The following is a 19,166-nucleotide window of genomic DNA, read 5'->3' as shown; positions in this document are numbered from 1 at the left end:
AGCTTGCCTGCCCCGGTCTACTAACTGCTAGCTTGCCTGTCCCGTTCTGCTAACTGCTAGCTTGCTAACCCGGTCTGCTAACTGCTAGCCCCTACTAACTGCTTGCTTGCTAACCCGGTCTGCTAACTGCTAGCTTGTTAACCCCCGGCCTACTAACTGTTAGTGTGTTAGCATCGGCCTGCTAACTGTCTGAATCGCCGTGTCCCCAGTCAGCCCAACCACTCACTGGACCCATATGTTCACTTGGCTACGCATGCCTCTCTCTAATATCAATATGCCTTGTCCATTACTGTCCTGGTTAGTGATTACTGTCTTATTTCACTGTAGAGCCTCTAGCCCTGCTCAATATGCCTTAACCAACCATGTTGTTCCACCTCCTACATATGCGATGACATCACCTTGTTTAAACGTCTCTAGAGACTATATCTCTCTCATCATTACTCAATGCCTAGGTTTACCTCCAATGTACTCACATCCTACCTTACCTTTGTCTGTACACTATGCCTTGAATCTATGCTATCGTGCCCAGAAACCAGCTCCTTTTACTCTCTGTTCCGAACGTGCTAGACGGCCAGTTCGTATAGCATTTAGCCGTACCCTTATCCTCTCTGTTCCTCTGGTGATGTAGAGGTTAATCCAGGTCCTGCAGTGCCTAGCTCCACTCCCACTCCCCAGGTGCTCTCATTTGTTGACTTCTGTAACCGTAAAAGCCTTGGTTTCATGCATGTTAACATTAGAAGCCTACTCCTAAAGTTTGTTTTATTCACTGCTTAAGCATACTCTGCCAACCCGGATGTCTTAACCGTGTCTGAATCCTGGTTTAGGAAAACCACCAAAAACCCTGAAATCTCCATTGCTAACCATAACATTTTCCGCCAAGATAGAACTGCCAAAGGGGGCGGTGTTGCAATCTACTGCAAAGATAGTAATACAGAACTCTGCAGGCTATCCAAGTCTCTACCCAAACAATTTGAGCTTCTACTGTTGCCGCTTGCTATAGACCTCCCTCTGCCCCCAGCTGTGCCCTCGATACCATATGTGAATTGATTGCCCCCCATCTATCTTCTGAGCTCGTGCAACTAGGTGACCTAAACTGGTACATGCTTAACACCCCGGCCATCCTACAATCCAAGCTTGATGCCATCAATCTCACACAAATTATCAATTAACCTACCAGGTACAACTCCAAATCCATAAACACGGGCACCCTCATAGATGTAAACAGTAGTTTATGTGTCGGGGGGCTAGGGTCAGTTTGTTATATCTGGAGTACTTCTCCTGTCCTATTCGGTGTCCTGTGTGAATTTAAGTGTGCTCTCTCTAATTCTCTCTTTCTTTCTCTCTCTTGGAGGACCTGAGCCCAAGGACCATGCCTCAGGACTACCTGACATGATGACTCCTTGCTGTCCCCAGTCCACCTTGCCGTGCTGCTGCTCCAGTTTCAACTGTTCTGCCTTATTATTATTGGACCATGCTGGTCATTTATGAACATTTGAACATCTTGGCCATGTTCTGTTATAATCTCCACCCGGCACAGCCAGAAGAGGACTGGCCACCCCACATAGCCTGGTTCCTCTCTAGGTTTCTTCCTAGGTTTTGGCCTTTCTAGGGAGTTTTTCCTAACCACCGTGCTTCTACACCTGCATTGCTTGCTGTTTGGGGTTTTAGGCTGGGTTTCTGTACAGCACTTTGCGATATCAGCTGATGTACGAAGGGCTATATAAATACATTTGATTTGATTTGATGTCATCCTAACTAACTCGCCCTCCAAATACTCTGCTGTTTTCAATCAAGATCTCAGCGATCACTGCCTCATTGCCTGCGACCAAACGACCACCCCTCATCACTGTCAAACGCTCCCTAAAACACTTCTGCGAGCAGGCGTTTCTAATCGACCTGTTCGGGGTATCCTGGAATGACATTGACCTCATCCCGTCAGTAGATGATGCCTGGCTATTCTTTAAAAGTGCCTCCCTAACCATCTTAAATAAGCATGCCTCGTTCAAAAAATGTAGAACTAGGAATAGATATAGTCCTTGGTTCACTCCAGACCTGTCTGCTCTTGACCAGTACAAAAAACATCCTGTGGCGTTCTGCATTAGCATCAAATAGCCCCTGTGATATGCAACTTTTCAAGGAACTTAGGAACACATATACTCAGGCAGTTAGGAAAGCTAAGGCTAGCTTTAGGCTAGCTTTTTCAAACAGAAATGTGCATCCTGTAGTACTAAGTCAAAAAAGTTCTGGGACACTGTAAAGTCCATGGAGAATAAGAGCACCTCCTCCCAGCTGCCCACTGCTCTGAGGCTAGGAAACACGGTCACCACCGATAAATCCACTATAATTGAGAATTTCAATAAGCATTTCTCTACGGCTGGCCATGCTTTCCACCTGGCTACCCCTAACCCGGTCTACTGCCCGGCACCCTCCACAGCAATCCGCCAAAGCCCCCACCATTTCTCCTTCACCCAAATCCAGATAGCTGATGTTCTGAAGGAGCTGCAAAATCTGGACCCCTACAAATCAGCCAGGCTAGACAATCTGGACCCTCTCTTTCTAAAATTATCTGCTGAAATTGTTGCAACCCCTATTACTAGCCTGTTCAACCTCTTTTTTGTATCGTCTGAGATTCCCAAAGATTGGAAAGCTGCCGCGGTCATCCCCCTCTTCAAAGGGGGTGACACTCTAGACCCAAACTGCTACAGACCTATATCTATCCTACCCTGTCTTTCTAAGGTCTTCGAAAGCCAAGTTAACAAACAGATTACCGACCATTTCGAATCCCACCGTACCTTCTCCGATCTGCAATCTGGTTTCAGAGCTGGTCATGGGTGCACCTCAGCCACGCGCAAGGTTCTAAACGACATCATAACCGCCACCGATAAGAGACATTACTGTGCAGCCGTATTCATCGACCTGGCCAAGGCTTTCGACTCTGTCAATCACCACATTCTTATTGGCAGACTCGACAGCCTTGGTTTCTCAAATGATTGCCTCGCCTGGTTTACCAACTACTTCTCAGACAGAGTTCATTGTGTCAAATCGGAGGGCCTGTTGTCCAGCCCTCTGGCAGTCTCTATGGGGGTGCCACAGGGTTCAATCCTCGGGCCGACTCTCTTCTCTGTATACAACAATGAGGTTGCTCTTGTTGCTGGTGATTCTCTGATACACCTCTATGCAGACAACACCATTTTGTATGCTTCTGGCCCCTCTTTGGACACTGTGTTAACTAACCTCCAGACGAGCTTCAATGCCATACAACTCTCCTTCCGTGGCCTCCAACTGCTCTTAAACGCAAGTAAAACTAATTGCATGCTATTCAACCGATCACTGCCCGCACCTGCTGGCCCGTCCAGCATCACTACTCTGGACGGTCCTGACTTAGAATATGTGGACAACTACAAATACCTAGGTGTCTGGTTAGACTGTAAACTTTCCTTCCAGACTCACATTAAGCATCTCCAATCTAAAATTAAATCTATTCGGCTTCCTATATAACAACAAAGCGTCCTTCACTCATGCTGCCAAACATACCCTCATAAAACTGACCATCCTACCGATCCTCGACTTTGGTGATGTCATCTATAAAATCACAGTGCCTGAGCTGTGCTTTGGGTCATTGTCCTGTTGTAGGAGGAAATTGGAGGAAATTGGCTCCAATTAAGTGCCGTCTACAGGGTATGGCATGGCGTTGCAAAATGGAGTGATAGCCTTCCTTCTTCAAGATCCCTTTTACCCTGTACAAATCTCCCACTTTACCGCCACTAAAGCACCCCCAGATCATCACATTGCCTCCACCATGCTTGACAGACGGCGTCAAGCACTCCTCCAGCATATTTTCATTTTTTCTGCGTCTCACGAATGTTCTTCTTTGTGATCCAAACACCTCAAACTTATATTTGTCTGTCCCTAACAATTTTTTACAATCTTCCTCTGTCTAGTGTCTGTGTTATTTTGCCCATCTTAATCTTTTATTTTTATTGGCCAGTCTGAGATATGTTTTTTATTTTCTTTTCAACTCTGCCTAGAAGGTCAGCATCCCGGAGTCACCTCTTCACTGTTGAGGGTTGAGACTGGTGTTTTGCGGGTACTATTTAATTAAGCTGCCAATTGAGGACTTGTGAGGCGTCTGTTTCTCAAACTAGACACTCTAATGTAACTATTATTTTGCTCAGTTGTGCACCGGGGCCTTCCACTCCTCTTTCTATTCTGGTTAGAGCCCGTTTGCGCTGTTCTGTGAAGGGAGTAGTACACAGCATTGTACCAGATCTTCAGTTTCTTGAATGGAATAGCCTCCATTTCTCAGAACAAGAATAGACTGACGAGTTTCAGAAGAAAGTTATTTGTTTCTGGACATTTTGAGCCTGTAATCAAACCCACAAATGCTGATGCTCCAGATACTCAGCTAGTCTAAAGGCCAGTTGTATTGCTTCTTTAATCAGAACAACAGTTTTCAGCTGTGCTAACATAATTGCAAAATGGTTTTCTAATGATCAATTAGCCTTTTAAAATGATCAACTTGGATTAGCTAACACAACGTGCCATTGGAACACAGGAGTGATGGTTGCTGATAATGGGCCTCTGTACGCCTATGTAGACATTGCATAAAAAAATCTGCCGTTTCGAGCTACAATAGTCATTTACAACATTAACAATGTCTACACTGTATCTCTGATCAATTTGATGTTATTTAATGGCCCAACCATTTGCATTTCTTTCAAAAACAAAGACATTTCTAAGTGGCCCCAAACTTTTGAACGGTAGTGTACATACAGGTTCAATATTATGTGCATTTATAAATTATTAATAGCTGCAGGTAAATAGTGGCTCACTATTTAGCAAGCACTGACTGGCTAGCTCACTATTTTGACCAATGTTTTATAACCCATTTAATAATGGTTTATAATGCATTTACAAATGATTAAATAACCATTATTAACGTCATTACAAACGGTTTAGAAACCATTTACAAATTAAACCATATTGTAAAGTGTTACCCATTTTACTCATAAATGTAATTTCTTATAAATTCCAAGACACTCCCTAGAGTACCAAATATTATTTGTTTTTATTAAGGTTAGGTATATGCTTTTGTCTTATTTATATAAGAACATTCCAACTTGGTTTAGCATGATCTATTCCATTATGGCATGATTCCACTATTTGTATTATTTGTATGACTTTCATTGAGATACTTTTTTTAAGGCAAACTGCTAATTCCACTTTTGTGGCTAATCCTTATTGTGGCTAGCTTCACATAGGTGGGTCCGACCACCATTAATCAAGTAAGAACTGTCTTATAAATTAGGGTTATTTTAGATGATAACTAGCTAGATAGGTGGGTCCGACCTAGTTATCTAAAATAACCCTAATAACCCTTGTTATAGGGTTATTACCTATGTGAAGCTAGCCACAATAAGGATTAACCACAAAAGTGGAATTTGCTGTTCGCCTTCAAAGTACAAGTATCTCATTGAAAGTGATGGAAATTAATACAAATAGTGGAATCATGCCATAATGGAATAGATCATGCTAAACGAGGTTGGAATATTCCTGTATAAATTCAACAAAATAAAATTTGTTTATTTGACAAGAATCTGTTTTAATTAACTTGATATATTAGACTTTAGAATTGCATTTGTATTTTATTTAACCAGGTAAACTAGTTGAGAACAAGTTCTCATTTACAACTGCGACCTGGCCAAGATAGAGCAAAGCAGTGCGACACAAACAACAGCACAGAGTTACACATTGATTTTGGATCAATGACATGGGGTATCAGTCTACTCAGTGACAGCCAGAGAACATTAGCGTCGTAGCTCTTATTGCGGGACTCTGAAACCACTGTGAATTGAGACACATTTATTGTACTATTCCAGAGAATAAAAATTACAACGTGGATGTTTTGGAGCCTGATAACTATTGAGGACTTTGGGAAAGGCATTTGGGTGCTAAGTATTTAATTCTTTATTTTATTTAACTCGGCAAGTCAGTTAAGAACAAATTCTTATTTCAATGACAGCCTACCGGGCAACTGCCTTGTTCAGGGACAGAACAGATTTTTACCTTGTTAGCTCGGGAATTCAATCCAGCAACCTTTCGGTTACTGGCCCAACACTCTAACCACTAGGCTAACTTACCTGCCACCCCTAGTAGACTGATACCCAATCCTTAGTGCAACATGAATGTCAATACGCACAATAGGCTAACTGGGGAGGTGATTTCCCACAGTCAAAGTCCCGCAATAGGAGCTACGAAAGGCCAAACGCAAATTCCACTTTGTGGCTAATCCTTATTGTGGCTAGCTTCACAACACATAACCCCGTCCGGTCAAGCATACCAGACAGATGAAGCTAGCTGGATGCTTATAACGTTAGCTTTGGGCAACAAACAGAGTAGCTGGCTAGCTAGTTGTTTCAATAGGAGAACAACAAGCGGCTACCTAGCTAATACTTGCTCACATGGATTCCTAAATTACTGCAATTTCAACTGGTCATTGTTTTCAAGCTGGTTTCATTTGTGCTAGCTATGTACCAAGCTAAAGCTAGCTACCCCATAAGTTGCTAATAACGCCTGTATCAAATATATTTGTAAACATTGTTTATCCTGCTCGTTTGATTCTGATCTAATTTCAAATGCTCACACAGACGTTTTCCCTTTCAGTCGAACGAATAATACCTTATTACCAAAGCAGTATTGCACAGCAGTGATCATAATGGTGGCGCTTGGCTTGTACATGCAAATTCAGCACACACAACATTCTATAATATAACTGTGTTATTTGACGTGTCAAATTAAATGTGTATTTATTTTTTGACACGCAAAGACCCAAACTGCGTTCCATAGAATTATACTGTCTGAAAAGGTACATACGCTTCTGACCCGGCACCGTTTACTAAAAACTGTCAGGTTCGAACATTGAGCAAAACCAGCAACAGGTCTTTAAAAACAATTTGATTGGATATTAACAAACGCAAACTACCTCGCCTACTACCTACATACATTCATTGGCTAGATAGAAAGGAGGCGGGATTTATGGTAGACTAGTCGTCGTCGCAGGGGAGGAAGGGCAAGACGGACATCTTGGTGAGGTCGAAAGATTGAGTGCTAAGGTAATTCTTTAAATAATTAACTTTTACAAATATAAACTGCATAACGGTATACTATATGTGTTAATAGTCAAACTGTTGTTGAAATATGGACAGCATTGACGGCGGTCAGCTTCAACCACAGTCGTTTCTGAGCTAGCCAGTCGTTAGCTAGCTTGCTGGCTTACAACTTCTGTACGTTAGCTAGCTAACAGTCTTGCTGCTTGAAATGAATGTGTTTTGGGGCGATGATATTGCCACTGTGAAAAATAACATGCAATGTTTGCTTGCTAAGAATAGTTAACAACCTAAAGAGCTCCTGGGTCATTAATCGTGTCATATTTTTATGATGAAACAAGCGCTTTCCTTCCCTGGACAGGCAAGGCAAATTGTGCGAGTTTGACTATGATAAGTTGTGCTCGATTTAGCTTGGAAGGCTAGCCGGGTGGGCGTGGTGTAAATGTTTGGGACCATTCCATCGGCTGGCACATCGGGCTGTGACTTAAATCGAGTGCACCTACTCTTATTTATTGCAGCAAGCACAAATGTAAATGGATATGGACCATAATAACGAATTAATGCACACGGTTTAGTATTTGGGAATTTGACTACAGCATAGGTACCTTCATTGTCAAATAATCAGTATTTTTATTTATTTTTTTATTTTACCTTTATTTAACCAGGCAAGTCAGTTAAGAACAAATTCTTATTTTCAATGACGGCCTGGGAACAGTGGGTTAACTGCCTGTTCAGGGGCAGAACGACAGATTTGTACCTTGTCAGCTCGGGGGTTTGAACTCGCAACCTTCCGGTTACTGGTCCAACGCTCTAACCACTAGGCTACCCTGCCGCCCCAGTATGTTTCATGTTATTAATTTATTTAATTAACCCTTAAATAAATTATTTTATTCAAACGAATTAGTTACCATATAAGTTCATGTGTAGGGTATGTCAGAGAATGGTTTATCTATAGATGGCTATAATAACACATGTTTTCCCCCTCAGCTTGCCAGCTATCCTGCTCAGATGCCTAGACATTGCTCTGCAGGTGGATGCAAATCCCGTGACACCAGGGAAAATCGTAAGGCTGGCATTACCTTTCACAGGTAAGTGGATCCAATATAATTTTACCTAAGCATTAAGACGATGGCCTCTATTTTCGTCTGGCGCTAAGGAGGCGCAAGTGTCAAACGCACGTTAGTTTGCAATTTTGTCATGTAAAAATTGTCGCACTGGCATTTTCAAGCCCTAACACCAGGTTTGGCAATTTAGGAAACTGGTCAGAATTGAAGGAATGATGGATGGTGCTAAATACAGGGCAATTCTTGAGGGAAACCTGTTTCAGTCTTCCAGAGATTTGAGATTGGGACGGAGGTTCACCTTCGAGCAGGACATACTGCTAAAGCAACAGTCGAGTGGTTAGTCGGGTGGTTTACGGGGAAACATTTAAATGTCACGGAATAGCCTAGTCAAAGCTCAGACCTCAATCCAAATGAGAATCTGTCGTATGACTTAAATATTGCTGTACACCAGCGGAACCCATCCAACTTGAAGGATCTGGAGCAGTTTTGCCTTGAATAATGGGCAAAACGTCTAGTGGCTAGATGTGCCAAGCTTAGAGACATACCCCAAGAGACTGGCAGCTCTAATTGCTGCAAAAGGTGGTTCTACAAAGTATTGACTTCGGGGGGGTTGAATAGTTATGCACGCTCAATTGTTTTGTCTTATTGCTTGTTTGTTTCACACAAAATATTTTGCATCTTCAAAGTGGTAATCCACTGGCTCAAATGTGTAAAACAAATTATACACCCCCCCCCCGTCCCAAATATCATTTTTAATTCCAGGTTGTAAGGCAACAAAATATGAAAAATGCCCAGGGGGTGAATACTTTTGCAAGCCACTGTATAATGTCAGCTCGCTTGCGCTGATGTGGCAGATACGGCAGTATTTGAGGTGTGTCCTTAAAAACAAGCGCAAAAGTGAAAATTCCATGCAGCACTAATGGGTTTTAAGACCCACAAAAGGGTAACAGTAACGCAGTTAATAATGGCATGTATTTTGCGAGTGGTAGCGTATCCTATCCATGATACACAGTGCCCATGGAATGAGAAGTTTATTTTGTACTGGTGATTTTCATAGGCTTGTATTTAGAAACCAACTAATGGTCCCCCCCCCCCCCCCCCCCATTTAGTTTAATTTGATTAAAAGCCAAGCATAGCCTACCCTCCACTTAAATACTGGTTTAACAGCATCGCACAGGTGTCTTTTTATCCTGGCCAAGTAGTCTATGAATAAAGGGTTTTAAATGGTCTACCTTAATATTTGAGATATTATGGAGGTTTTTGCCCTCGTGCTTTTTCATTGTTTACAATTCACACAATTCACATGCTTGTTCGTCCCCATTTTCAAAGAGTGCCCCTTGTCGGATTACCAAAGACGCGCTCCAGTCCAAACTATTCAGTCCTATAATGCCACTTTTTTTTTTTTTAAGAATCTGCCTCGCACATAGGCAACGATACAATTGACAGGAGCCGATTCTTTTGTATAGACGTGCGAATGTTCTGCGTAAAGATATTTAGGTCTGCGAGTGCATAGAGTGCCTTGGAACGAGAGAAGCAATTAATCATTTTTATGACCGATCCTATTTAGAAATAACAGGATTTTAGTCAAATTAAAAGAGTAACTTATTAGAAAGATTCACAGTTTATGGTGTGAATGTACAAGGCTCGATTGTAATGCTATTTCTGGATAAGTGCAAATATGATCTGTAAGATGATGTTTATAAAACATTAATACAAATAAAATTACTGTTATAATGCTCGCAAATGTGAGTGGCCATTCCCTCTTTCTTTATATTGGATCTTTATCCAGCCCCTTTGAAAAGTTTGGATGTGCATCAAACCCTCCATAGTCTACCATAGATACCTTGTCTGTATTATACGCCCACAGGGAACAATTATGATTTACCATTGTGTTAGATTTGTTCAAATAGAGCCCTGTGACTTGTACAGTGTGTTTGGAAAGTATTCAGACCCCTTCTCTTTTTGCAAATGTTTCTTCAAAATGTATTTAAAAAAAACATAACATTTACAAGTATTCAGACCCTTTGCTATGAGCCTCGGAATGGAGCTCGGGTACATTCAGTTTCCATGAATCATCCTTGATGTTTCTACAACTTGATTGGAGTCCACCTGTGGTAAAATCAATTGATTGGACATGATTTGGAAAGGCACACACCTGTCTATATAAGGTCCCACAGTTGACAGTGCATGTCAGAGCAAAAACCAAGCCTTGGAGGTCGAAGGAATTGTCTGTAGAGCTCCGATTGTGTCGAGGCACAGATCTGGGGAAGGGTACCAAAAATGTCTGCAGCATTGAAGGTGCCCAAGAACACCGTTGCCTCCATCATTCTTAAATGGAAGAAGTTTGGAACCACCAAGACTATTCTTAGAGCTGGCCGCCCGGCCAAACTGAGCACTCAGGGGAGAAGGGCCTTGGTCAGGGAGGTGACCAAGAACCCGATGGTCACTGACAGAGCTCTAGAGTTCCTCTGTGGAGATGGGAGAACCTTCCAGAATGACAACCATCTCTGCAGCACTCCACCAATCAGGCCTTTATGGTAAAGTGGCCAAACAGAAGCCATTCCTCAGTAAAAAGGCACATGACAGCCCGTCTGGAGTCATGATCTGATGAAACCAAGATGGAACTCTTTGGCCTGAATGCCAAGCCTCACGTCTGGAGGAAACCTGGCACCATTCCTACGGTGAAGCAAGGTGCTGGCAGCATCATGCTGTAGGGATGTTTTTCAGCGGCAGGGACTGGGAGGCGAGTCAGTATCGAGGCAAAGATGAACAGAGCAAAGTACAGAAATCCTTGATGAAAACCTGCTCCAGAGCACTCAGGACCTCAGACTGTGGCGAAGGTTCACCTTCCAACAGGACAATGACCCTAGGCACACAGCCAAGACAACTCAGGATATTTCAGTTTATTTTATTTTTAATACATTTGCAAAAATGTCTAAACCTGTTTTTTTATTTGTCATTATGGGGTATTGTGTGTAGATTGATACATTTTTTTAAATCAATTTTAGAAGGCTGTAATGTCAATGTAACAAAGTCAAGGAGTCTGAATACTTTATGAATGCGCTGTAAAGCAGTAGCCTACTACGGCAGAAAAGTTGTGTTCAGGTATGAACTGGCAATCATCACCAACTCACTGTTTAGAAACTCCAAACCCTGAACATTTGTCATATATACAGAAGATTTTTAAATGAACGCAGACCTTCTACTTAACCATGTGCATGGCAGACTAATACATTATTGCAAGTCTTCATTAAGTTCCTGTGGTTGCCAGGTTGCCAAAGCGTGGAACACCACGCCGGGACCTATGGATCATCAACTCGCACCGCAAGGGCCCACAAGGCCAGGGGCCATGGGACCCCCAGAGCAACTTCATCTATTTCTGCTCCAAGCACTTCACCCCAGAGAGTTTTGAACTCTCAGGTGTCAGGTATGTAGTGTCTCTTCTAACGGATAGAGGGCAAGCCTAAGATCAACATGCACAATGTCAAGCATTGGCTGGAGTGGTGTAAAGCTCACCGCCATTGGACTCTGGAGCAGTGGAAACGCTTTCTCTGGAGTGCTGAAACACGCTTCACCATCTTGGCAGTCCGACAGATGAATCTGGGTTTGTTGGATGCCAGGAGAACGCTACCTTCCCCAATGCATAGTGCTAACTGTAAAGTTTGGTGGAGGAGAAATAATGGTCTGGGGCTGTTTTACATGGTTTGTGCTAGGTCCCTTAGTTCCAGTTAAGGGAAATCTTAAGGCTACAGCATAGTGACATTCTAGATGATTCTGTTTTTCCAACTTTGTGGCAACAGTTTGGGTTAGGCCCTTTCCAGTGTCAGCATGGCAATGCCCCCGTGTAGAAAGCGAGGTCCATACAGAAATGGTTTGTCGAGATCAGTGTGGAAGAACTTGCCTGGCCTGCACAGAGCCTAATCGCCTAACATCAGTGCCCGACCTCACTAATGCTCTTGTGACTGAATGGAAGAAAGTCTCCGCAGCAATATTCCAAAATCTAGTGTAAAGCCTTCCCAGAAGTGTGGAGGCTGTTAGAACAGCAAATGGGGGACCAACTCCATATTAATGGACACTATTTTGGAATGAGATGTTCAACGAGCAAGTGTCCACATACTTCTGGTCATGTAGTGTATGAAAATATACGGTATGTAACAGTGCATCAAGGATAACTGCCAGCATTTTAAATGATCGCCATCTTACCTTCTAACTTTACACAGTGGGTACCGAAGGCTCAAGGACGATGCATTGCCCACAGTCTTCGAAATGGTCCTGCAGCCAGGAGGAAGAGGAGGGGGAGAAACTCCTAGAGGAAAGGGCAAACAGAATGTCATAAGCCTACAGACCAGGTAAGAAAATTGAATAAATTAAATGTATTTGTTATATTGTCTATCATATATATGGGACGTACATGTAGCACAGTGTGCAATTTGATTTTAGTCGTACACTTTATGAATCGAAACGATGAGTCGCTATTGTACATGTAGATCAGAGCTGGGATGCATGTTAAATGTCATCTATTCTTTTTTTAAGGAGGTCCCGCTCTCTGAAAGTGGAACAAAACAGCCAGAATGGCACACAACAAGAAATTGAAGTGAAAAATATAGTTAGTGGAGAACAAGTTCAGGGCTCTGAGACACCCAATGGGGAACCTAATAACCGGATAGAGCCCCTCCCTTCCCCCCAGGGAACGTCTGTGCCGACTGTTGAAACACCACAGGGTTCCCCTCAACAACCATCAGGCTCTTCACCCGGAGACCCACCTGGCTCTCCATGCTCTCCCCGTCCTCATTCCCCATCGCGATACATGTTGCGCCTACCCCCACCTCCTGGCTTCTACCTGCCCAAGGAACACAACTATGCTCAGCATTGCCCCCTGGTGTGGCGGAAGCGTTACGACAGGGCCATCGACAGCCTGGAGAAGTCCCTGCGTCTGCTTAGTGCGGCCAGGCGGAGGGAGAACCGGCTGCGGCACGCGCTCCTGCGCCTCAGAGAGAATCGTCTGAAACACACCCTGCTTCGCTCCCGGGATGGAGCTAAGGGCAGGGGAGGTCGAATTCAGGGGTTGGAGAGGAGAGGACATGGAGATAAGGCAGGAGGTGCCAGCCTGGCAGAGCCAGAAGAGACTGAGATGGATGGAGTGCCAGAGGACTTGGGGCTATTTGAAGACGGACCTGGGGAACCGATTGACTGGGGTGGGAGGGTCCAGACTACAGAGACTAAAGCTGGGTTGGAAGAGGAGGGGGGTTACTGCTTCTACTGTGGAAGAGGGCGAGAGGACGATGGGGTTAAAGTGTCCAGGGGAAGCTCTCAGATAAGGAAAGGTGGACAGGGAACTATGGATGATGGCTCTTGGAGCTCTCAGGTTGATGAGGGGGACAGAGATGGTCGAAGAGGAAGACGAATTCTAAAGAAGGCTCGAGTTCGAAAGGTTGGAGAGGCCACAACATATGCAGGAGCGCCACAGGAAAGCTATGAAAGCTACTACTATCACTGTGGCGCATCTGAGAGTGGTGAAGATGTGCAGGTAGTCATGGTGGAGCTGCCACCTGAGAAAGGGGTGAAAGCTGGCGTGGAACTTCACTGCAACCCTCAGCTGTCCATCCCCCTGTTACAAACACAATCACCGGTGGGCCTTCAGCAGATGCAGCCCTCAGGCAGAGCAGCACTGCAGGATACCCACAGCCGGGTTCAATTCCTGCAGCCTTGCCCAGCCTCCCAGCAAGGGTTACTCGTCACAGACCTGAACTCAATAGAAGCAGAGCCAGTGGACAGCCAGCAGCAGCTGGAGGAGCCGGTGTTCTGGATGCAGGAGGGCCAACTGCTCTTAGTGCCTGTGCCCTCTGAAGATTGGCTGAAGGGCACAGTTGGGATGGAGGGAGAGGCAGAAGAGGTGGGAGCACAAACCATATTAGTGTCAGAGTTGGGATTTCCTAGAGACTTGGTGGAGGAGAAAAAGGGGCTGTGCTTGGAGGGTGGGGGTACAGGGCTGAGGGTTATATTGCCCACTGATGGACAGGGAGGCCACCACTCAGATATCAGGACTACTGTGGTGAGCGGTGACGTGAGGGAGCGGTTGAAAGAACACTTGGAGGGGTTTCAGCTCCAGCTTAGCAGTGAGTTTATTGACTGATGGCTGTATCATATTTAAGGTCCAAAGGGTGAAAGCCTTCATGTAGAGAGTGCAAAGGTGTCAGCACACTGTTGTTTTATATACATCAGCGAAGATGGTGGAATGTTAACTTATAACTTAAATCAGGTTGGAAAGTCAAGAGAACCATTTAGCAGGACAAATCAGTCAGTCATATTCTTACCAGCTTGTTAGCCCAAAATGCAACCCAACCCAAAAAATACAAAAACATTCCATTTACTCACTTCACGCAGGCTTGTGTAGTAGAGCAGTGGTTCCCAAACTGGGGGGCGCGCTGAGAGGTCGGTGGAGGGCGCAAGGTGCAATTTCGAAATTGGGTAGTGCATCATCAGTTCCTCTTGTCATGTCAGTCATTGCATACCTTAGAGAGCTATTTATAACTTGTTAGAAATCAACTCGCCCATGTCAGCTAACTTTCTTTTTTTTTAAGCTAGGTTTTTATAGCCTATAGATTCTGTTGTAATGTTTGAGTCACTCAAATATCACATGAATAAACATTAGACATGGCAAACTGTGTAGAATTGCAAGAAAATGTGCTTTAAACATGTGAAATGTTCTCTAAGCCAACAAGAGGGGTGTGAACAATTTGTGTCATGAACAGTGCTTGTGCCCATAAAAATAGACATGGTGCACGCATGCGCAGGGGGTGCACTTGATGTTCCCCAATGCAGGAAGGGGGGGCCCCTTGTAAAAACGTTTGGGAACCCCTGTAGTAGAGCATACAAAGTGTAATTGAAAACATTTCAAAGCATACATCACATAATTAACAAAATACATTGTAAATCACGCTCAGTTACACTTGTCATTGCCTGTACATACAATTATTACAGTATTAATAAAATAACGTATAATCATTTCACCATCTGTAACCTTAAGACTTTGTTCATGCTTACAAATTTCATGTAACTGATTACATTTTGCATGCATGTCAATTATACCGTATTACAGGGGCTGCCAAAGGGTTGCTGGAATTGATATTTAGTTATTTTAAGACATTTCTGTTAGTTTATTCACAAAATAGTACAGAAGTGTGTGAGTCACTGCAATGACCCCAAAATGACTCAATCTAGGTACGCAAAACCCATCCAAAATATTGTCTTGGGCAATAAGGTACAGCCAAAATAAGTGAGAAAATCATGTTAGATTGTATTAAGTGGAACATCCCTTTTAATTAGGGTGCCCTGTCCTAAACAACGTGCAACAATCGGCTCACAATCTGAGGGCAAATTTAAACAATCCAGACTTGGAATGTTTTTTTTTCCCAAAAAATGTGTTTTACCCATTCAACCGATGGTTTGATTATTCTTCACACTCAAGAAACTAGTGGCATCCTACATTTTATGCAGTTAAAATCATACATTGTGAGCAGTTTGTTTTAACTTCGAAAAGGCCTAGGCCTTTTCTCATTTAGAAAAAGTCAGTTCTCCATCCTCTGGCCCAGAATCTGGTCGAAGAGATGTCAATTTATCTGTAAGTGAACGGAAGTGTCCCCTCCTCAATAGGCAAATCTCATCGAGGATAGTGTGTATCCTACCTGAATCCTTTGCGTTAGACTTTTGAAATCTAGGGAATTTTCAATTCCTCCGTCCTCTCTCGCCTCCTTTTGAAAAGGGTAATCGAGGGGAAAGTCAACAAAAATGGGCTTGTATGAAATTACTCTCCTCAACTCGCACGTCATCAGGCGAATTCCGTTTATAGGTGTGGATCCCAAAATAAATACGTAAAGTGATGCAAATAAATTTAAGTTAGCAAAATATAGGTAACACCATTTGCTTGTTTTTTATTTTAATTTACAGCTAGCCAGATGCACACACCAATACCCAGTTGACTACATTAAAATGGTAGAAGCACTCAATGGTGCTGCCCATCCTTATACAGCGTTTTGGTCCCTAGAGGCCTTCACCACTTAGCCTGGTTTCTTCCTAGGTTTTGGCCTTTCTAAGGAGTTTTTCCTAGCCACCGTGCTTCTACACCTGCATTGCTTGCTGTTTGGGGTTTCTGGCTGGGTTTCTGTACAGCACTTTGAGATATCAGCTGATGTAGGAAGGGCTATATAAATACATTTGATTTGATCATTATCTATGGGTAGGATACACTTGACTAGCCGCAAAGAAAGGGGGCTATTGAGGAAGCCTACTTGGTGGCTTTCCACACAACCCCCTCATAATTGTTCCTCGGTCTTTTAAAGGGGGCATTTGATTGCTACATACATTTGACTTTTAATTTCATGACATATGGCCATGGATGCATACATAGCTCTATGAATTCGAGTGGTTACGTTTGTCTATTCCAAGTCCTCAGCTGTTTACCGAAACAGTGGCGGGGAAACCTGCTGTGTTATTGTTTGAACTGCAGATTGCCTCTTCAATCGAGATTCAGTAATAGACCGTCGCAAGAACACCACAGACGATAACTTTTCCGTCTGCTCTCGTGGAGTCTGAGGTAAGTAATCTCTGGCCAATTTTAATAACAATCGCTTTAATGTAGGTTAAAGCCGAATGGCTAGACTTTTAAGTGGCTCTGTTATTAGCTAACGGTCGCTTGGAAATTGATTTGAGGGCCTTGCTTCTAGCTAGTCTCACAAAGGTAATAAGACACGGCCACATCATTTAGCTAGCAAACGTTCCATATGCTCAAATAAAACTTCCAATGTGACTCCAGGTTAATGTTTCGTGTCATTGTACGCATTTTACTCTTAATTACTGACTTTTCTTCTCACCTTTTTGTTTCATGGTGGTTACGAAGATGGACTGCTTTTTTTATCGTTTGGTGAAACGGTATCTCTGAGAACTGACAACCTCGCCTGTAACCGCGCTCCCTCTGTGGCCCCTTTGACAGTGGTTGTGGTTTGTGTTGTGCGGAATTGAAGCCTGACAGAAATCTACCATGCCTACCTACACTGTGGGTTCCCTTGAGTGATTTCAAGACCGATAAACCATATTGGATGACGGCACTGTAAAACTTTAAATTTCAGTGATTAGATTATATTTAGTACTGTTATAACTAGGCTGAAGAGTCTCTGATCTGTCTGATTCACATGGTCCAATAATTTAAGTATGTCACACATGGGCAAATAACACGTTTACCACAAGTACGATTTTAAGTCTGATCAAGACATGACCAAGTGATGGCAGACGAGCATTCCTGTCCATCCTGTGAATTTAATGTAGCTTCAATTTTTCTTCTAGAAAACAGCGGTACACTTCAGAAATCATTGACAATCCTTTCTTCTAGCTTCCCCAATGATTCAAAACCTCTGATAGGTAGTGGATGGATGCTGCTGTGAATAACTGTGAATAAAATGGTGATATTAATCAATCAATGTATACATGCAGTAACATGTTGGCTTTGAATGGAAGGAAAGCTGATGTGATGCCCCTTTCTCTCTCTCTCGCAGTGTGGGGGTTGTGATGAGTCTGTGGCTGGTGTGCAGCGTGTGGCAGCCCACAAGATGGTGAAGTTAACACCCAACCATGTCATACCCCAATTACCTCCAGGTACTACAACCTGCCATTGTCACACCAGACTGACCACAAACCTGTAGCACTGATCAATTAAAAAAATGCATTCGAAGGAACACCTCATTCAAAGCATTGCCAACACCTGCAGCTGGATATTTGATTAGCTGTCAGTGATGGCGTGAACTGTTCTATGTCCAGGTTTCAGCAGGACAAGCATTGTGCCCCATCCATAAGAGAGAGCAGATTAAGCTTTTCTGTGTGACTTGTGATCAGCGGACTTGCCGTGATTACCTCGACTAACCTGTAAGTAAGCATTTCACGGTAAGCTCTACGTATGTGGCATACGATTTGATTGTCGGCTAACCATCAACAGGGAACACAAGTAAGATTTCCCTCAAGCACCTCTTTGCTGGCAACCCCGAAGGTGGCATCAGTTCCCTCATGCCTTACATTACTTCCTATGCCAAAAACACTTGTTTTTTTAAAACTTAAGTATATTTAACTCTTTCCTCTGCTTCCTTCAGGATATTTTTTTTAAGATCCCACTCTTAGTCTTATTCTCTCTAATTTTTCTGTTTATTTTCTCTAGGTACCAGTTAGCCCAGGATGCTTTGCCAGAGCAGAGGAAATGGTTACAGTATCTAATGGAGACTTTGAGGACAGAGAGAGTGACCGTGCAACAGGACCTAGATGGACGGTCAGTTGTTAACGTGTTTGTGTCTGGGTGTGCGCAAATGATGTTGCTGTGAAAAGGATGGCGGCACACCTTGTTCAGGAGTCTGCTGTGTCCAAGACAGTTTCCAAGTCTCACTGGGTCAGTCATTGTTGATCGTTCATTTGTGGTCATTTACTCTCATGAAAGAACAAAGGATGAATGAATGTCTTAGCTAGCCTTGCATCCTTTGCTCCCAGGCTGTCCGACTTGGAGGATCAGCTGGAGAGTATTAGAGCGGAGGTCAAGGATATCCTCAAGGGCATCTGGAGTGTCCTGGTGAAGAGAGCCATGCAGCTTTCCAAGGAAATGCAGGTAAAATGTCACACTCACAGATGATCAGAATCTGGTCTTTTGGCCCTCCCACCCATACAGTAGGACAGTCAAAGCTATTTTCTGTCCTCGCACCCCAATGGTGGAACCAGCTTCCCCCTGAAGCTAGGATAACAGAGTCCCTGCCTATCTTCTGAAAACATCAAAAATATACCTCTTCAAAGAGTATTTTAAATAATCCCCCAGAACCCCCCCCCCCCCCCCCCCAGCGTGACTTAAATGTGATGTAAATCAGAATGTCGATAATCCTATGTGATAGCCAATTTGCTTTGCTCTTGGGGGTCTCGCCCTGTTAGACTATGCGTCAGACATCTATTCCTCATGTCTTTTCAGTAGGCA

General features: G+C 43.5%; 1 protein-coding gene across 4 annotated transcripts in view; it reads left to right on the top strand.

Annotated features, from left to right (window-relative positions):
• LOC110496309 overlaps positions 1–15,180 on the top strand; it is a 33,195-nt gene extending 18,015 nt beyond the window's left edge. The window contains exons 4-8 of one of the 4 annotated variants that reach the window (XM_021572132.2): positions 6,827–6,865; positions 8,094–8,194; positions 11,442–11,597; positions 12,391–12,519; positions 12,704–15,180. In XM_021572132.2, the coding sequence (XP_021427807.2) occupies positions 6,827–6,865; positions 8,094–8,194; positions 11,442–11,597; positions 12,391–12,519; positions 12,704–14,303 (2,025 nt within the window). In that variant the 3' untranslated portion in view covers positions 14,304–15,180. Of the gene's footprint in view, positions 1–5,765; positions 7,113–8,093; positions 8,195–11,441; positions 11,598–12,390; positions 12,520–12,703 lie in introns of those variants that run through there. The other 3 variants (XM_021572131.2, XM_021572130.2, XM_036952886.1) reach the window with 3 other exon arrangements.
• The last annotated feature ends 3,986 nt before the right edge of the window (positions 15,181–19,166 follow it).

This window comes from Oncorhynchus mykiss, chromosome 18 (assembly GCF_013265735.2).
Source record: "Oncorhynchus mykiss isolate Arlee chromosome 18, USDA_OmykA_1.1, whole genome shotgun sequence".
NCBI classification, from domain to species: domain Eukaryota; kingdom Metazoa; phylum Chordata; class Actinopteri; order Salmoniformes; family Salmonidae; genus Oncorhynchus; species Oncorhynchus mykiss.
This window is presented reverse-complemented; position numbering and strand designations above follow the sequence as displayed.